Source organism: Streptopelia decaocto (assembly GCF_964273445.1).
Source record: "Streptopelia decaocto genome assembly, chromosome: 26".
In the NCBI taxonomy this organism is placed as follows: Eukaryota; Metazoa; Chordata; class Aves; order Columbiformes; family Columbidae; genus Streptopelia; species Streptopelia decaocto.
The window spans coordinates 2,568,983-2,586,349 of NC_138681.1; the positions used below are offsets into that span (position 1 = coordinate 2,568,983).

General features: G+C 61.0%; 1 protein-coding gene across 2 annotated transcripts in view; it reads right to left on the reverse strand.

Annotated features, from left to right (window-relative positions):
• Nucleotides 1–5,434: 5,434 nt before the first annotated feature.
• Nucleotides 5,435–17,367, reverse strand: part of KIRREL1 (kirre like nephrin family adhesion molecule 1) — a 45,064-nt gene continuing 33,131 nt past the window's right edge. The window contains exons 4-15 of one of the 2 annotated variants that reach the window (XM_082072932.1): nucleotides 15,215–15,372; nucleotides 14,986–15,136; nucleotides 14,050–14,155; nucleotides 13,822–13,970; nucleotides 13,611–13,738; nucleotides 13,399–13,525; nucleotides 12,656–12,756; nucleotides 11,052–11,250; nucleotides 10,112–10,219; nucleotides 9,203–9,342; nucleotides 9,030–9,107; nucleotides 5,435–8,016 (exon numbers count right to left, since the gene is read on the reverse strand). In XM_082072932.1, coding sequence (XP_081929058.1) covers nucleotides 7,543–8,016; nucleotides 9,030–9,107; nucleotides 9,203–9,342; nucleotides 10,112–10,219; nucleotides 11,052–11,250; nucleotides 12,656–12,756; nucleotides 13,399–13,525; nucleotides 13,611–13,738; nucleotides 13,822–13,970; nucleotides 14,050–14,155; nucleotides 14,986–15,136; nucleotides 15,215–15,372 — 1,919 coding nt within the window. In that variant the 3' untranslated portion in view covers nucleotides 5,435–7,542. Of the gene's footprint in view, nucleotides 8,017–9,029; nucleotides 9,108–9,202; nucleotides 9,343–10,111; nucleotides 10,244–11,051; nucleotides 11,251–12,655; nucleotides 12,757–13,398; nucleotides 13,526–13,610; nucleotides 13,739–13,821; nucleotides 13,971–14,049; nucleotides 14,156–14,985; nucleotides 15,137–15,214; nucleotides 15,373–17,367 lie in introns of both variants that reach the window. The other variant, XM_082072931.1, reaches the window with a different exon arrangement.

A 17,367-nucleotide genomic window follows, 5' to 3' on the forward strand; every position in this document is an offset into this window, starting at 1 on the left:
CGATGGCTGGGAAATGCCCCAAAACTGCTCTTGATTCCAGCTGCTCTCCCAGGGGTTCTCGATTCCAGCTGCTCTCCCAGGGGTTCTCGACTCCAGCTGCTCTCCCAGGGGTTCTCGACTCCGGCTGCTGTCCCAGGGCACCTCCAACTGCAGGAATGGAAAGTGCTGGGGAAACTGAGGCAAGTTTGGGGGACACACGGGTTGTTGATGGCCGGAAAATGCCCCAAATGTGCTCTCGACTCCGGCTGCTCTCCCAGGGGTTCTCGATTCCAGCTGCTCTCCCAGGGCACCTTCAACTGCAGATCCAGAAAGTGCTGGGGAAACTGAGGCAGGTGTGGGGGGTACATGGGTTGTTGATGGCCGGGAAATGCCCCAGAACCGCTCTTGACTCCAGCTGCTCTCCCAGGGGTTCTCGACTCCGGCTGCTGTCCCAGGGGTTCTTGATTCCAGCTGCTCTCCCAGGGCACCTCCAACTGCAGATCCAGAAAGTGCTGGGGAAACTGAGGCAGCTGTGGGGGGACATGGGTTGTCAATGGCTGGGAAATGCCCCAAAACTGCTCTCAGTTATGGCTGCTCTCCCAGGGGTTCTCGATTCCAGCTGCTCTCCCAGGGGTTCTCGATTCCAGCTGCTGTCCCAGGGCACCTACAACTGCAGATCCGGAAAGTGCTGGGGAAACTGAGGCAGGTGTGGGGAACACACGGGCTGTCGATGGCGGTGAAATGCCCCAAATGTGCTCTCGACTCCGGCTGCTCTCCCAGGGGTTCTCGATTCCAGCTGCTCTCCCAGGGGTTCTTGATTCCAGCTGCTCTCCCAGGGCACTTTCAACTGCAGATCCGGAAAGTGCTGGGGAATGTGAGGCAGCTGTGGGGGGACATGGGTTGTCAATGGCCGGGAAATGCCCCAAAACTGCTCTCAGTTCCAGCTGCTCTCCCAGGGGTTCTCGATTCCAGCTGCTCTCCCAGGGGTTCTTGATTCCAGCTGCTCTCCCAGGGCACTTTCAACTGCAGATCTGGAAAGTGCTGGGGAATGTGAGGCAGCTGTGGGGGGACATGGGTTGTCGATGGCCGGGAAATGCCCCAAAACTGCTCTCAGTTCCAGCTGCTCTCCCAGGGGTTCTCGACTCCAGCTGCTCTCCCAGGGGTTCTCGATTCCAGCTGCTCTCCCAGGGCACCTTCAACTGCAGGAATGGAAAGTGCTGGGGAAACTGAGGCAGGTTTGGGGGACACACGGGTTGTTGATGGCCGGGAAATGCCCCAAAACCGCTCTCGATTCCAGCTGCTCTCCCAGGGGTTCTCGATTCCAACTGCTGTCCCAGGGGCTCTTGACTCCGGCTGCTCTCCCAGGGCACCTCCAACTACAGATCAGGAAAGTGCTGGGGAAACTGAGGCAGGTGGGGGGGGGACATGGGTTGTCAATGGCTGGGAAATGCCCCAAAACTGCTCTCAGTTATGGCTGCTCTCCCAGGGGTTCTCAATTCCAGCCGCTCTCCCAGGGGTTCTCGATTCCAGCTGCTCTCCCAGGGGTTCTCGATTCCAGCTGCTCTCCCAGGGCACTTTCGACTGCAGATCTGGAAAGTGCTGGGGAAACTGAGGCAGGTTTGGGGGGGACACGGGTTGTCAATGGCTGGGAAATGCCCCAGAACCGCTCTTGATTCCGGCCGCTCTCCCAGGGGTTCTCGACTCCAGCCGCTCTCCCAGGGGTTCTCGACTCCAGCTGCTCTCCCAGGGCACCTTCAGGTGCTGATCTGGAACGTGCTGGGGAAACTGAGGCAGGTTTGGGGGACACACGGGTTGTCAATGGCCGGGAAATGCCCCAAAACTGCTCTGGCAGGTCCCCCCACATCCCTTAGGAAACAAAAGCGGCCGAGTTCGGTGACACGTACAGCTATCTGCATTTGTAAAGCATAAATATTGATTAATACATAATTATATATAATTAGGTATCTAGTGATATGATACCCGGCAATTCTCTCAAGCAGAGAAATTACCCGTTCATATACACACAGTAAAAACACACGGAGTGAATCGGAACCGCGCGTCTCATGAGCTCAGGTGAGGATTGGACTAATGTCTTATTTTCACATCTGGTGAATTACCCGAATTACCAAATATCGCAGTTAGAATTGAATATAATGTCAAGAGGTGAGGAACATCTGCCCCATCCCTGGAGCATTGTTAACCCCCTCTCCCCCCTCCTTCCCCTTTTGCCCCTCCCACTCCCCCTTTCCCACTAAGGACAGGCAGAAGAGAGCTGGAAAAATTAAAAGTGTTTTACTAATGCTACTGATAAAATAGAGAAAATAATACAAAATAGACAAAACCAACGTTGAAAGTCCCATCAACTGCAGAGCCGGCAGCCGAAGTCCTGGACTGGACTCGCCAGCCAACCGGAGCTGGATTCAGTCTGTCACTGGCCTCAGTTCACAAGCCGGCAGCCGAAGTCCTGGACTGGACTCGCCAGCCAACCGGAGCTGGATTCAGTCCGTCACTGGCCTCAGTTCACAAGCCGGCAGCTGAAGTCCTGGACTGGATTCTCCAGCCAACCGGAGCTGGATTCAGTCCGTCACTGGCCTCAGTTCACAAGCCGGCAGCTGAAGTCCTGGACTGGACTATCCAGCCAACCGGAGCTGGATTCAGTCCGTCACTGGCCTCAGTTCACAAGCCGGCAGCCGAAGTCCTGGACTGGACTCTCCAGCCAACTGGAGCTGGATTCAGTCTGTCACTGGCCTCAGTTCACAGGGACGACTCGCAAGGTCCTCTCCTAATGTCGCCATAAGGAAACGGGGCGAGATCCTCGTGATCTCCCACTTTTATATGAAGTATCAGGTGAATGGGATGGTGTACTCAGTTGGTCGGTTCCTTGGTCACCTGTTTCTCGTTGTCCCTCCCGTGGATGTGCATCCATCCTTATCAATGACCTCGCAAGAAGTTTCTCTTGTTGTGAATTTGCCTGTCAGCTCAAGCTTCACATCAGCTGCGTGTTCCTGGAGAACCAGATCCATGTTTTGGTGAACATAGCAATGCAATGTGAGGTCATTGATAAGGATGGATGCACATCCACGAGAGGGACGAGAAACAGGTGACCAAAACCTGACCAACTGAGTACAACATCCCATTCACCTGATACTTCATATAAAAGTGGGAGATCACGAGGATCTCGCCCCGTTTCCTTATGGCGACATTAGGAGAGGACCTTGCGAATCGACCCTGTGAACTGAGGCCAGTGCCAGGCTGAATCCAGCTCCGGTTGGCTGGAGAGTCCAGTCCAGGACTTCAGCTACCGGCTTGTGAACTGAGGCCAGTGAGAGACTGAATCCAGCTCCGGTTGGCTGGAGAGTCCAGTCCAGGACTTCGGCTGCCGGCTTGTGAACTGAGGCCAGTGACAGGCTGAATCCAGCTCCGGTTGGCTAGCGAGTCCAGTCCAGGACTTCGGCTGCCGGCTCTGCAGTTGCTGGGACTTCCCAGATTGGTTTTGTATATTTTGTATTATTTTCTCTATTTTATCAGTAGCATTAGTAAAACACTTTTAATTTTTCCCACTCTCTTCCGTCTGTCCTTCTTTCCCTCCCGATCCCCTGTAATGAGTGGGAAGGGGGGTAAAAGGAGGAAGAGGGGTTCACAATACACCCGCCAGGGTTTGATTGTCACCCCACAATCTAAACCCTCGACCCCTGGTCACTGTCCAGCAGCTCTATGTCCGGACCCCCAGATCTCTCTCCATGGAGCTGCTCTGCAGCTCGGGCTCGCTCGGGCTCGCTCGGGTGCGCTCGGCTCCGCTCGGGCCCCGTTCGGCTCCGCTCGGGTTCGTTCGGCTCCGCTCGGCTCCGCTCGGCTCGGCTCGGGTGCGCTCGGCTACTCTCGGCTCCTCTCGGCTCCGCTCGGCTCCGCTCGGCTCCGCTCGGCTACTCTCGGCTCCGCTCGGCTCCGCTCGGGTGCGCTCGGCTCCGCTCGGGTGCGCTCGGCTCCGTTCGGCTCCGCTCGGCTCCGCTCGGGTGCGCTCGGCTCCGCTCGGCTCCGCTCGGCTCCGCTCGGGGGGGGGGAAACTGAGGCACAGGGGAAACTGAGGCACAAGGGAACTGAGGCACAGGGGAAACAAACTGAGGCACAGGGGGAACTGAGGCACAGGGGAAACTGAGGCACAGGGGGAACAAACTGAGGCACAGGGGGAACTGAGGCACAGGGGAAACTGAGGCACAGGGGGAACTGAGGCACAGGGGGAAACCGAGACCTGTAGGCAGCGCCCGTCAGGGCTGCACGTTGGTGTTTTGTGCCAAAACAAGCACATTTCTGTCACCTCCGCACCCGAACGTCCCCACACAAGCAGGGACCGAGGGGTTCGGGGCTTCCCCTTTGTCCCCTGTACCCAGGGTGCGTTGGATGGAGACGAACGCCCACGAGTGGCCGGGAAAGCAGCCGGATCGGGACCCACTGGGGACGGATCGGGACCCACTGGGGACGGATCAGGACCCATTGGGGATGGATCGGGACCCACTGGGGACGGATCGGGACCCAGTGGGGATGGATCAGGACCCATTGGGGATGGATCAGGACCCATTGGGGACAGATCCGATCCCGTGGAACTCGGGGTGGGGGGTCCGGGGGTTGCGGAGTCGTCCTGCAAACCGAGTCCTATCTCAGTTTGGTTCCAGCGTCTTATTATCGGGCGCTGGGCTCCGAGAGGCAAATCACAGTTTTCTTGACGGAATCTTTACTTAATTTATCGATATATATTCTTTTCCCCAACCCGCTGTAGCTGTCAGGGCGACTCGGAGTGGAATTGTCGGTACCACCGGTAAACAAGCTCCCGATAAGGAAAAGGCTGTCATGGGGAATAAACACGGAGCCACCTCGGGAAATAAATGTGCATCCCCCTCGGGGATAAATTAGCGAGGAGAGGGGGGTGTTTCCTGCAAAAAAGGACCCCCCCCCCCAACCAGGGCTGGATTTCGGTGCTGAGTGCGTCTCTTTGAAGCCTTTGCCTTGGTTTGTGCGGCAGCATTTGGGTTATAGAGGAAACTTAATGGTTGTGCTGGATGCGCTTCCACCCGCCCGCTCCGCTAAAAACCATTAAAAATGACAAAACGCCTCTTTTTTCCTTCCCTTTTCGCTCTAAAAATGCGTCCTGGGGAGCAGCGGATGGCTTGGTTCATGCATAATAAACCAGGCGTGGTTTATTCTGCACTGGGGGGGGACAGCTGCCCCCCCCCAGCTGCGTTAGGGGGGGACGAAACCATTAAACGAGCCCGTTTGGGGGGGGAAACTTACACAGACAATCCCATCCACCCCTTGGCTATGGGGCCAGGGGACCCCTGGGAACGTTGCCCAAGTTCAAGTTCAACCTTGCAGAGCTGCTGTGTCCCATGGGGGGGTCACCACCCCCCATCACGCAGAACAAAGACGACGCGCGGCCCCTTTGTGTTTTTTTTGAACATTTATATTTATATATATATATAAAAAATTAAATATATATAATATATCGTGTTTAAGACTAAAAATATAGTACATAATATTTAAAAAAAAAACCAAAAAAGGAAAATGACAAATAAAAAAAATGGGAGGTTGGGGGTCACAGATACGTGTCTCTAAAGGTCTAAAACAGCCTGTGCTGGGGGGGGACCCCCTCGCTTGGTGTTGGGGGGCTCAGCTGTGGCCTGGGGGGGCCCCATTCCCACCCCGGGATGGGGGGAGTTTTAATTAAAGCTTCGGCTTCGATTCGCAGCCCCCCCCCCCCCCAGGCTGGCTATTGCTATTGACATAGGGGTGCAGCACCTGGGGTGGGACCCCCCCCAAAAAATGGGGTTGTCCCGGGCTGGGGGGGGGGACACATGAGGAGGGGGAGGGTTAAATGAGGCACCATTGCGAATGGCACGAGGTCCTGCGGTGGGGGGGTCAGGCTGGGCGGGGTTCAGCACCTTCCAGGGTTTGGCCCATCCTGACAGTACCTCTGGGGGGCCAAGGGGAAAAAGGGGGGGACACGGACCCCCCCCCCCTCCTGGGGCTTCCAGCCGCCCCCCCAAATCGTACCTGTGGCAGCTGGGAAGGGGGCGTGGGGGGGGGACGCTTGATATTTCGTACCTGATCCTGGGGGGCCCATGGACGATGTGACTGGGAAGGGCCCCCCCAGACAAAAATCCCACCCCGCGCCCCCCCCCCAAAACTCATCTCACCCCGTCCCAGTGCTCCCAGTCCCAAAACATTTACCAAACTGGGGGGGGGGGTGAGAAGCTGTAACACTTGCTGGTGGCCCCCCCATATACGCCTGTATATACATTCAAAAGGGGACCCCCCCCGCACCCCCACACCGGCGGTGGGACTGACGCCCCCCCTCGGTAGGAGCGCGGGGGGGACACGGGGACACCGGGGTCACGCTGCTCCCGACCCCCCCAGACACCCCCCAATGGGATGGACGGAATGGGGGGAGCCGGCCCCCCCGCGGGGGCTGTCCCCAAAATCAAGGCACAGGGAATGGGAACGGGCTGGGCGGGGCTTTTTTGGGACAACGCAAAAACCCGGGTGTTGCGTATATGTGCACGTATGTATATGGCACATATAGCACATATAGCACCCCGCGGGGGGGCTGCTGGGGTGGGGGGGCCTGGGGGCGGCTCATGTGCCACCCCCCCTCCTGCTGGGGACAGAGGAGGGTGCTGGGGACCCACTGGGGATGGATCGGGACCCATTGGGGATGGATCGGGACCCACTGGGGACGGATCGGGACCCACTGGGGATGGATCGGGACCCATTGGGGATGGATCGGGACCCACTGGGGACGGATCGGGACCCATTGGGGACGGATCGGGACCCATTGGGGATGGATCGGGACCCACTGGGGATGGATCGGGACCCACTGGGGATCGATCAGGACCCATTGGGGACGGATCAGGACCCACTGGGGATGGATCGGGACCCACTGGGGATGGATCAGGACCCATTGGAGACGGATCGGGACCCACTGGGGACGGATCGGGACCCACTGGGGATGGATCGGGACCCATTGGGGATGGATTGGGACCCACTGGGGATGGATCGGGACCCACTGGGGATGGATCAGGACGATCAGGACCCATTGGGGACGGATCGGGACCCACTGGGGATGGATCGGGACCCACTGGGGATGGATCAGGACCCATTGGAGACGGATCGGGACCCACTGGGGACGGATCGGGACCCACTGGGGATGGATCGGGACCCATTGGGGATGGATCGGGACCCATTGGGGACGGATCGGGACCCACTGGGGATGGATCGGGACCCATTGGGGATGGATTAGGACCCACTGGGGACGGATCCGGCCCCGTGGAACTCGGGGTGGGCGGTCCGGGGGTTGCGGAGTCGTCCCGCACCCCCAGCCCTCTCCTCCTCCAGGAAGGTACCGGTGAACCAAAGGGGATGAGTGGAAGCTCAAAGGGGACTCGGGGCCGTCCCCGCCGGGCTCGGTGACACAGCACCGGGACTCCAGGGGGGCAGGATGAACCCCTGAATATCAGGGGCCAGCGGTGAGGTACCTGTGCCCCCCCGGCCGCGCCGCGCCCCCCGCCCAGCCTAGACGTGCGTCTGCATCCGCTGCTGGAAGCGCTGCCCGTAGTCCGAGTGCTGGGAGGTGTAGGAGAAGCGCGTGGCGCTGGAGTACTTGCCCATGGGGTCGTAGGCGTCGTAGGGCGCCCGCTCCAGCGCTGGGGGCTGCCCGTAGCCCAGCCGGTAGGTGGCGTACCCGGCGCCGGCGGGGAAGGCGCCGTGACCCCCGTAGTTCTCGTAGGACAGCTGGCTGGCCGTCTCGCCGCCCGCCGCGCCGGGAGCGGCGCCGGGGGGACCCGGAGCCACCTCGGCGTTGTAGTCGGAGGCGGCGCCGCGGCTGTAGGTGCTGAGCTGGGCGTAGGCGCTGGAGTGCGACAGGCGGGAGGGCGGGCGGGCGTCGTAGCGCGCCGGGGCGGCGCTGCGGTAGTCGGCGTAGAGGACGGTGCGGGACGACGGGCGGTCCTCGTGGGCACGGACGTTGTAGTAGCCGTTGGTGGGGTCCTGTGGGGACACGGGGTGTTGGGGGGTGTGATGAGCCCCCTGAGTCCCAACCACCCGCCAGGCATCAGCGGCCACGTGACAAAACAGCCTTGAGTTGCGCCAGGGGAGGTTGAGGTTGGATTTCGGAACAATTTCTTCCCCAAAGGGCTGTGGGGCATTGAACAGGCTGCCCAGGGCAGTGCTGGAGTCACCATCCCTGGAGGGCTGGACAGACGGACATGAGGTTCTCAGGACATGGGGCAGGGACAGGGCTGGGTTATGGTTGGACTCCATGATCTGGAGGGGCTTGTCCAACCAAAATGGTGACTCTGTGATCATGGAAGGGTTTGGGTTGGGGGGACCTTCAAAGACCATCTGGTCATGGGCAGGGACATCTCCAGCAGATCAGGGACATCCAACCAGACCAGGGACATCCAACCAGACCAGGGACATCAAACCAGACCAGGGACATCAAACCAGACCAGGGACATCCAACCAGACCAGGGACATCCAACCAGACCAGGGACATCCAACCAGACCAGGGACATCAAACCAGACCAGGGACATCCAACCAGACCAGGGACATCCAGCCAGACCAGGGACACCCAACCAGACCAGGGACATCCAACCAGACCAGGGACATCCAGCCAGACCAGGGACATCAAACCAGACCAGGTTGCTCAGAGCCACATCCAACCCGACCGTGGCGGTTCTCAGGGATGGGGCATCAACCACCTCCCTGGGCAACCTGGGCCAGAGTCTCCCCACCCTCAGCATCACAGATAGACATTGGAGATGGGATCTTGGGGACGGTTTCTTCCCCAAAGGGCTGTGGGGCATTGGAACAGGCTGCCCAGGGCAGTGCTGGAGTCACCATCCCTGGAGGGCTGGACAGACGGACATGAGGTTCTCAGGGCAGTGCTGCGGTGGGGAATGTGTGTACTCGATCTTCAAGGTCTTATCCCACCAAAATAATTCTCTGATTCTACAGCCAGGACCTGCCCCTTGTTTGTGCCCCAGGACGGTCACCAGACCTTGAGCTCGTACTCCTCGCGGGTGTCGATGGTGTCGCAGCGAAGGTCCTGCTTCAAATCCACGTCATCCTTGAACGACTGCAAGAGAGGACGCGAGAGACGCGCTCATTGCTCCCCGTCCCACCCCCCGGTTCAGACCCGCAGGGTGTCCCCCCACGCGGGACGTCCCGTACCGAGTAGATGGCCTTCATGACGCGGGTGGCCGTGGACACGCTGGCCGTGTCCTCCTCGCGGTCCGTGTGCAGCGTCAGGGGCTCCCTGTTCACCGTCTCCACCTTGATGTCCAGCTTGCGCAGGGTGACGTCCTTGCGGCCTGGGGACACGTTGGAGATGGAGGTGACACCTGGGCAACCTGGGCCAGAGTCTCCCCACCCTCAGCGTCACAAATAAACATTGGAGATGGGATCTTGGGGACAATTTATCCCCCAAAGGGCTGTGGGTGTTGGAACAGGCTGCCCAGGGCAGGGCTGGAGTCACCATCCCTGGAGGGCTGGACAGACGGACATGAGGTTCTCAGGACATGGGGCAGGGACAGGGCTGGGTTATGGTTGGACTCCATGATCTGGAGGGGCTTGTCCAACCAAAATTGTGACTCTGTGATCATGGAAGGGTTTGGGTTGGGAGGGACCTTCAAAGACCATCTAGTCATGGTGCCCATGACTATCTAGATGCCCATGACCATGACCATGCCCATGACCATCTAGACATGGTGCCCATGACATCTCCAGCAGATCAGGGACATCCAGCCAGACCAGGGACATCCAGCCAGACCAGGGACACCCAACCAGACCAGGGACATCCAACCAGACCAGGGACATCCAGCCAGACCAGGTTCCTCAGAGCCACATCCAACCCGACCGTGGCTGTTCTCAGGGATGGGGCATCAACCACCTCCCTGGGCAACCTGGGCCAGAGTCTCCCCACCCTCAGCATCACAAATAGACATTGGAGATGGGATCTTGGGGACAATTTCTTCCCCAAAGGGCTGTGGGGCTGTGGGGCTGTGGCCCAGGTTGCGGTGGGGACACGGCCCGGGAGGTCCCCACCCTCCCACCCACGGTCCCCACTGTGTCCCCACTCACTCCCTTTGCGGCGCCGGTACAGGACGCAGGCGAGCACGGCGAGGAAGCTGATGACGAGGATGCTGGCCCCGATGGTGGCCCCGGCGATGATGCCCACGGGCAGCACCTCTACAGGAGATGGGGACACGTTAGCTGGGGACAGGGGACAGACACACTGCCAGGGGGCGGCGGCAGGACGGGCCCCCCCTCGCTGCAGCCCCAGACCTGGGGTGCCTGTCCCTTTGTCCTCCAGCTGGGGTGGGTGCTCCCCGTGGGCACCCAGCGTCCCTGCACAGTGTGGGTGCTTGTGTGGGCACCCCATATCCCTCACTGGTGTGGGTGCTCACCACCCTGTGTCCCTTACTGGTGTGGGTGCTCACCACCCTGTATCCCTTACTGGTGTGGGTGCTCACCACCCCATATCCCTTACTGGTGTGGGTGCTCACCACCCTGTATCCCTTACTGGTGTGGGTGCTCACCACCCTGTGTCCCTTACTGGTGTGGGTGCTCACCACCCTGTATCCCTCACTGGTGTGGGTGCTCACCACCCTGTGTCCCTTACTGGTGTGGGTGCTCACCACCCTGTATCTCTTACTGGTGTGGGTGCTCACCACCCCGTATCCCTCACTGGTGTGGGTGCTCACCACCCTGTATCCCTCACTGGTGTGGGTGCTCACCACCCTGTATCCCTCACTGGTGTGGGTGCTCACCACCCTGTGTCCCTCACTGGTGTGGGTGCTCAGCACCCTGTGTCCCTCACTGGTGTGGGTGCTCACCACCCTGTGTCCCTCCCTGGTGTGGGTGCTCAGCACCCTGTATCCCTCACTGGTGTGGGTGCTCACCACCCTGTATCCCTCACTGGTGTGGGTGCTCACCACCCTGTATCCCTTACTGGTGTGGGTGCTCAGCACCCTGTATCCCTCCCTGGTGTGGGTGCTCCCGTGGCCCCCCAGCCCCGTACCTCTCTCCTCCAGCTGGATGATGGCCGTTCCCGGCCCGAAGCTGTTCCAGGCCGTGCAGTTGTAGCGCGTCTGGAAGTCGGCGTCCATGACGTTGTTGATGGTGAGGGTGGACAGGACCCCGCTGCCCGTGTTGCTCCGCTCCACCGTGTACCGCTCCAGCGTCCCCGCCTCCAGGACGTTCTCCTTCCAGGCCCACGCCTGCCCCGCCGATGGGGAGAGGGGCTGTCAGCACCCACGGCTCACAGTGTCACAGTATCACGTTTGGGATTGGAAGGGACCTCAAAAGCTCATCCAGTGCAATCCCCCCATGGAGCAGGAACGCCCAGGTGAGGTCGCACAGGAACATGTCCAGGCGGGTTGGAATGTCTGCAGAGAAGGAGACTCCACAACCCCCCTGGGCAGCCTGTTCCAGGCTCTGCCACCCTCACTGAGAAGAAGTTTCTTCTCAAATTTAAGTGGAACCTCTTGTGTTCCAGCTTGATCCCATTACCCCTTGTCCTATCATTGTTTGCCACCCAGAAGAGCCTGGCTCCATCCTCGTGCCACTCACCCTTTAGATATTTATAAACATTAATAAGGTCACCCCTCAGTCTCCTCTTCTCCAGACTAAAGAGCCCCAGCTCCCTCAGCCTTTCCTCACCGGGAGATGCTCCACTCCCTGCAGCATCTTGGTGGCTGCGCTGGACTCTCTCCAGCAGTTCCCTGTCCTGCTGGAGCTGAGGGGCCACAACTGGACACAAGATTCCAGGTGTGGTCTCCCCAGGGCAGAGCAGAGGGGCAGGAGAACCTCTCTGGCCCCAGCTGGTCTCCCATCCAAGCACTGACCGGGCCCGACCCTGCTTAGCTTCCCAGATCAGACCAGATGGGGCGTTCTCAGGGTGCTATGGCTGCATATATTATATATATATATATGTGTATATATATGTATATATGTTTCTCAAGTGTATCCTTATAGTGTCTGAACTAAACCCTTTATTCAAGGGCAGAGCAGAGGGGCAGGAGAACCTCTCTGACCTACTGACCACCCCCTTCTAACCCCCCCCAGGTCCCATTGGCTTCCTGGCCACAAGGGCCCAGTGCTGGCTCATGGTCCCCCTGCTGTCCCCAGGACCCCCAGCTCCCTTTTCACTGCTCCAACAGCTCATTCCCAACTTACACTGGAACCTGGGCTTGTTCTGCCCACATTCAAGACTCTACACTTGCCCTTGTTCTATTTCATCACATTTCTCCCCCCAACTCTCCAGCCTGTCCAGGTCTCTGATGGCAGCACAGCTTCCAGTGTCACCCACTCCTCCCAGCTTGGTGTCACCAGCAAACTCGCTGACAGTCACTCTGTTCCCTCATCCAAATCATTGATGAATATATTGAATAATACAGCCCCAGCACTGCCCCCTGGGGCGCCGCACTGGATACCGGCCCCAACTGGACTCTGCCCCATTGACCACCACTCTCTGGCTTCTCTCCTTGAGCCAGTTCACAACCCACCTCACTACTCTATTGTCCAGCCCACCCCTCCTCAGTTTAGCTCTGAGGATGCTGTGGAGACCGTGTCAAAGGCTTTGCTGGAGTCAAGGTGACCACCCCCCCGCACCCCGGCACTCACGATGCGGTCGGGGGGCGGCGTGCTGCCGATGAAACACTCCACCTTGCCGCGGTCGCCGCGCGCCGCGTACTGCACCGCCTCGCTCGAGATGATGGGGGGTCCTGCGGGCGCCGGAGGGGGGGGTTTACCCAAATATCGCTCCTCGCAGGCATCACAACCTGGAGGTGACACCTGGGCAACCTGGGCTGGAGTCTCCCCACCCTCAGCATCACAAATAGACATTGGAGATGGGATCTTGGGGACAGTTTCTTCCCCAAAGGGCTGTGGGGCATTGAACAGGCTGCCCAGGGCAGTGCTGGAGTCACCATCCCTGGAGGGCTGGACAGATGGACATGAGGTTCTCAGGACATGGGGCAGGGACAGGGCTGGGTTATGGTTGGACTCCATGATCTGGAGGGGCTTGTCCAATCAACATGGTGACTCTATGATCATGGAAGGGTTTGGGTTGGGAGGGACCTTCAAAGACCATCTGGTCATGGACAGGGACATCTCCAGCAGATCAGGGACATCCAGCCAGACCAGGGACATCAAACCAGACCAGGGACATCCAGCCAGACCAGGGACATCCAACCAGACCAGGGACATCCAGCCAGACCAGGGACATCCAGCCAGACCAGGTTGCTCAGAGCCACATCCAACCCGACCGTGGCTGTTCTCAGGGATGGGGCATGAACCACCTCGGGGTGGGGGTGGCGTTCGGGGGGGGGGTCAGCGCGCCTTCCCGGGGTGGGGGCCGCACTCACCGTTGACATAGAGGGTGACCTCGCGCTCGCCCACGCCGATGCGGGGCACGATGGCTTTGCAGACGTACTGCCCCGCGTCGGCTTGGGTGACGGACTTCAGGTACAGCTGGTTGCTGTTGCTCAGGACCTGGGCGCAAGCACCGCGGGGGCGTCATGACAGGGTACAGGACCCCCCCTATGGAACCACCCCCCCAGTTGCCCACCCGCCGCACCATGTTGGACTCCTTCTTGGTCCAGGTGAGGGTGAGCGGCGGGTTGCCGGCCCACACGCACGTCAGCGTCACGTCGGAGCCGATGTCGGTGACGGTGGGTTTGGGGTCCACCACGATCCGCGGGGCGACTGCGGGGGGGAAGAGGGTGACGGGGCGGCGCGGGGGGGGCGCGGTGGCGTTGGAGGGGGGGGCTCACCCACACCCCACTCACAGTGCACGTCCACCAGCGTGCTGACGTTGGTGCTGCCGATGGCGTTGTGCACCTCGCAGGACACGGGCTCCGTGAAGAAGGTGTAATCCACCTGCGTGTCGTAGCGGTTCTCCTTGGCGTCCTCGATGAGCACCCCCCCCTTGGCCCACCTGGGGGGGGCAGAACCCTGAGGTGGGTGCGTCCCCACCCCGCGATCCCCATATGATGGAGGTGGGGGGCGCCCCTCACCTGTAGCCTTTGATCTCGGGGTTGGCGGTGGCCATGCAGGTGAACACCACCCTCTCGCCCTCCTGCACCGTCTGGGGCTGGATGGACAGAGTGACGCTCGGGGGGTCTGGGGGGGGCGGATGGAGCTGTCACGGTGTCACAGTGGGGACACGGGGGGTGGCCCCATTGCCCCCTCCCCACGCAGCACCCAGGACACCCTAAAAGCTGCGTCTCGGTGCGGGAACGTCCCTGCCATGGTGAGCGCCCGGTATCCCCGCCTGGGGTGGGTGCTCCCCGTGGGCACCCAGCGTCCCTGCACAGTGTGGGTGCTGGTGTGGGCACCCCGTATCCCTCACTGGTGTGGGTGCTCACCACCCTGTATCCCTCACTGGTGTGGGTGCTCACCACCCCGTATCCCTCACTGGTGTGGGTGCTCACCACCCTGTGTCCCTTACTGGTGTGGGTGCTCACCATGGAGACCCAGCATCCCCTCCCTGCCCATGAACCCCCCACATCCCTGCCCACGAACCCCCCGCGTCCCTGCCCACGACCCCCCCGCGTCCCTGCCCACGAACCCCCCACATCCCTGCCCACGAACCCCCCGCGTCCCTGCCCACGAACCCCCCACATCCCTGCCCACGAACCCCCCACATCCCTGCCCACGAACACCCCACGTCCCTGCCCACGAACCCCCCGCGCCCCTGCCCACGAACCCCCTGTGTCCCCGCCCACGAACCCCCCGTGTCCCCGCCCACGACCCCCCCGTGTCCCCGCCCACGACCCCCCCGCCACGGGCGCATTCCCGCAGCAGCCACTGGAGGTCGGTGTTCCCCTCCAAGTCCCACTCCCCTCCGCCTGGCACCCACTCGAGGCTCCAACCCGGGGGGCTGGGGGTCCCCCAGGCCCCCCCCAACACCCCACTCCCACCCGTGCCCCCTCCGCCCCAAACCGACTCACGGTGCACGTTGAGCCGGACGAAGGTCTCCTTGCCGGCCGGGACGGCGGCGTTGGAGCTGCGGCACGAGAACACGCGCCCGATGTCCAGGTCGGTGGGGTTGATGGCGAGCAGGCTGGTGGTCGTCTCCCGTTTGCCATCGGCCAGCACCTCCTGCGTTGAGATGGGACGGTCGCCGTCGGCTCCCGGTGCGGCGCCGGAGCCGCGGCGGCTGGACGCGTGTCCCCGTACCGTGGTGGTGACGGCTCCGTCCTGCTGGAGCCCGTCGCGGTACCAGACGATGGTGGCCGCCGGCTTGGCGCTGCGCGCCCGGCACGTCAGGTTGTAGGGGGTCCCCGCGCGCAGCAGGATCTCGGGGGCTCCGTCGATGGTGGGGTCCTCGGGGGGGACTGCGGAGGGGACAGCGGGTGGGTGCCCGGAGCTGCGGCTCCGGGCCGGGCAAACCCGCTCCGGGCTGGGCAAACCCGCTCCGGGCCATGAGACGCTGATAGATCAGTGCTGCTCTGATAACGGGCAGGTGATTAAGGACAGGGGGGCACCAACGGGGCGTTAATCCCCTGTTCCTAGAGCCCTGCTCCTGATATCTCAGGGCTGGGCTCTCGGCACCGTTTGGCGCTGGGAAGGAGCCGCGGTTCCGGAGCATCGTGGTGGCTCGTCCCCACGTACCCCTGACATTTGGGCTTGGAAAGTGGGGTTTGGGGGGCGGTTTGTGCTGCCACATTGGGTAGGGGACGCGGGGGGACCCCTGAGCTTGGCAGGTGATGGAGGAGACCCCAGGCACCCCAGCCCTGCAGTGACCCCCCCGGGAGGCCGGGATGGGCTGTTCCCATTGGCTCCCAGCCCCCCCCAGGGCCGGACGCAGCCCCATGGAGCCGGGGGGGACCAGGAGACGCTGCTTAGTACCCCAACCGCATCTCCCGCTCGCTCGCAGGCCTTTCATCTCCCAGCTTTCCAATGGGGATTTCAATGCCAGGGGAAGAAGAAGGAGAAAAAGGGAAATCAAAAAAGAAATGAAGAAAAAGCAAGAAATCCGCCCCAAAACCCCCATTCATGTGACGTTTCCGCTGGGGCTCCAGCATCTTCTTGCTTTTTTTGTTGTCTTTTACAAGACACAAAAGTCAGGCAATCAAAGTTAGTGCGCTCGAGCTCAGCCGTGGTGGGAATGCAGATGAAGGCACCAAAGATACGGCACAGCCGGGCTGCCGCGGCACGGGGACGCGGCGAGGGGGGTACAGGGGGTGCGGTGGGGACATGGGGTGCAGTGGGGACATGGGATGTGGTCAGGGACAGAGGCTGTGGGGGGGACATGGGGTGCAGTGGGGACGTGGGGTGCACTGGGGACATGGGGTGCAGTTGGGGACATTGGGTATGGTGAGGGACATAGGGTATGATGGGGGACATGGGGTACAGAGGGGGACATGGGGTGCAGTTGGGGACATGGGATGTGGTCAGGAACAGGGGCTGTGGTGGGGACATGGGGTGCAGTGGGGACATGGGGTGCAGTTGGGGACATTGGGTATGGTGAGGGACATAGGGTATGATGGGGGACATGGAGTACAGAGGGGGACATGGGGTGCTGTTGGGGACACGGGGTGCAGTGGGGACATGGGATGTGGTGAGCGACGTAGGCTGTGGTGGGGGACATGGGGTGCAGTGGGGACATGGGGTGCAATTGGGGACATCATGTACTGCGATGGACACAGGGTATGATGGGGGACATGGGGTACAGAGGGGGACATGGGGTGCAGTGGGGACATGGGGTGCAGTGGGGACACGGGGTGCAGAGGGGACATGGGTTGCAGTTGGGGACATGGGATGTGGTCAGGGACAGAGGCTGTGATGGGGGACATGGGATGCAGTTGGGGACATGGGGTGCAGTTGGGGACATCGGGTATGGTGAGGGACATAGGGTATGATGGGGGACATGGGGTACAGAGGGGGACATGGGGTGCAGTTGGGGACATGGGGTGCAGTTGGGGACATCGGGTACAGCGATGGACATAGGGTATGATGGGGGACATGAGGTGCAGCGATGGACATAGGGTATGACGGGGGACATGGGGTACAGAGGGGGACATGGGGTGCAGTTGGGGACATGGGATGTGGTCAGGGACAGAGGCTGTGGTGGGGACATGGGGTGCAGTGGGGACATGGGGTGCAGTTGGGGACATGGGATGTGGTGAGCGACATAGGCTGTGGTGGGGGACACGGGGTGCAGTGGGGACAGGGGTGCAGTTGGGGACATCATGTATTGCGATGGACATAGGGTATGATGGGGGACATGGGGTACAGAGGGGGACATGGGGTGCATTGGGGACACGGGGTGCAGTGGGGACATGGGGTGCGGTGGGGGACACGGGGTGCAGTTGGGGACATCGGGTACG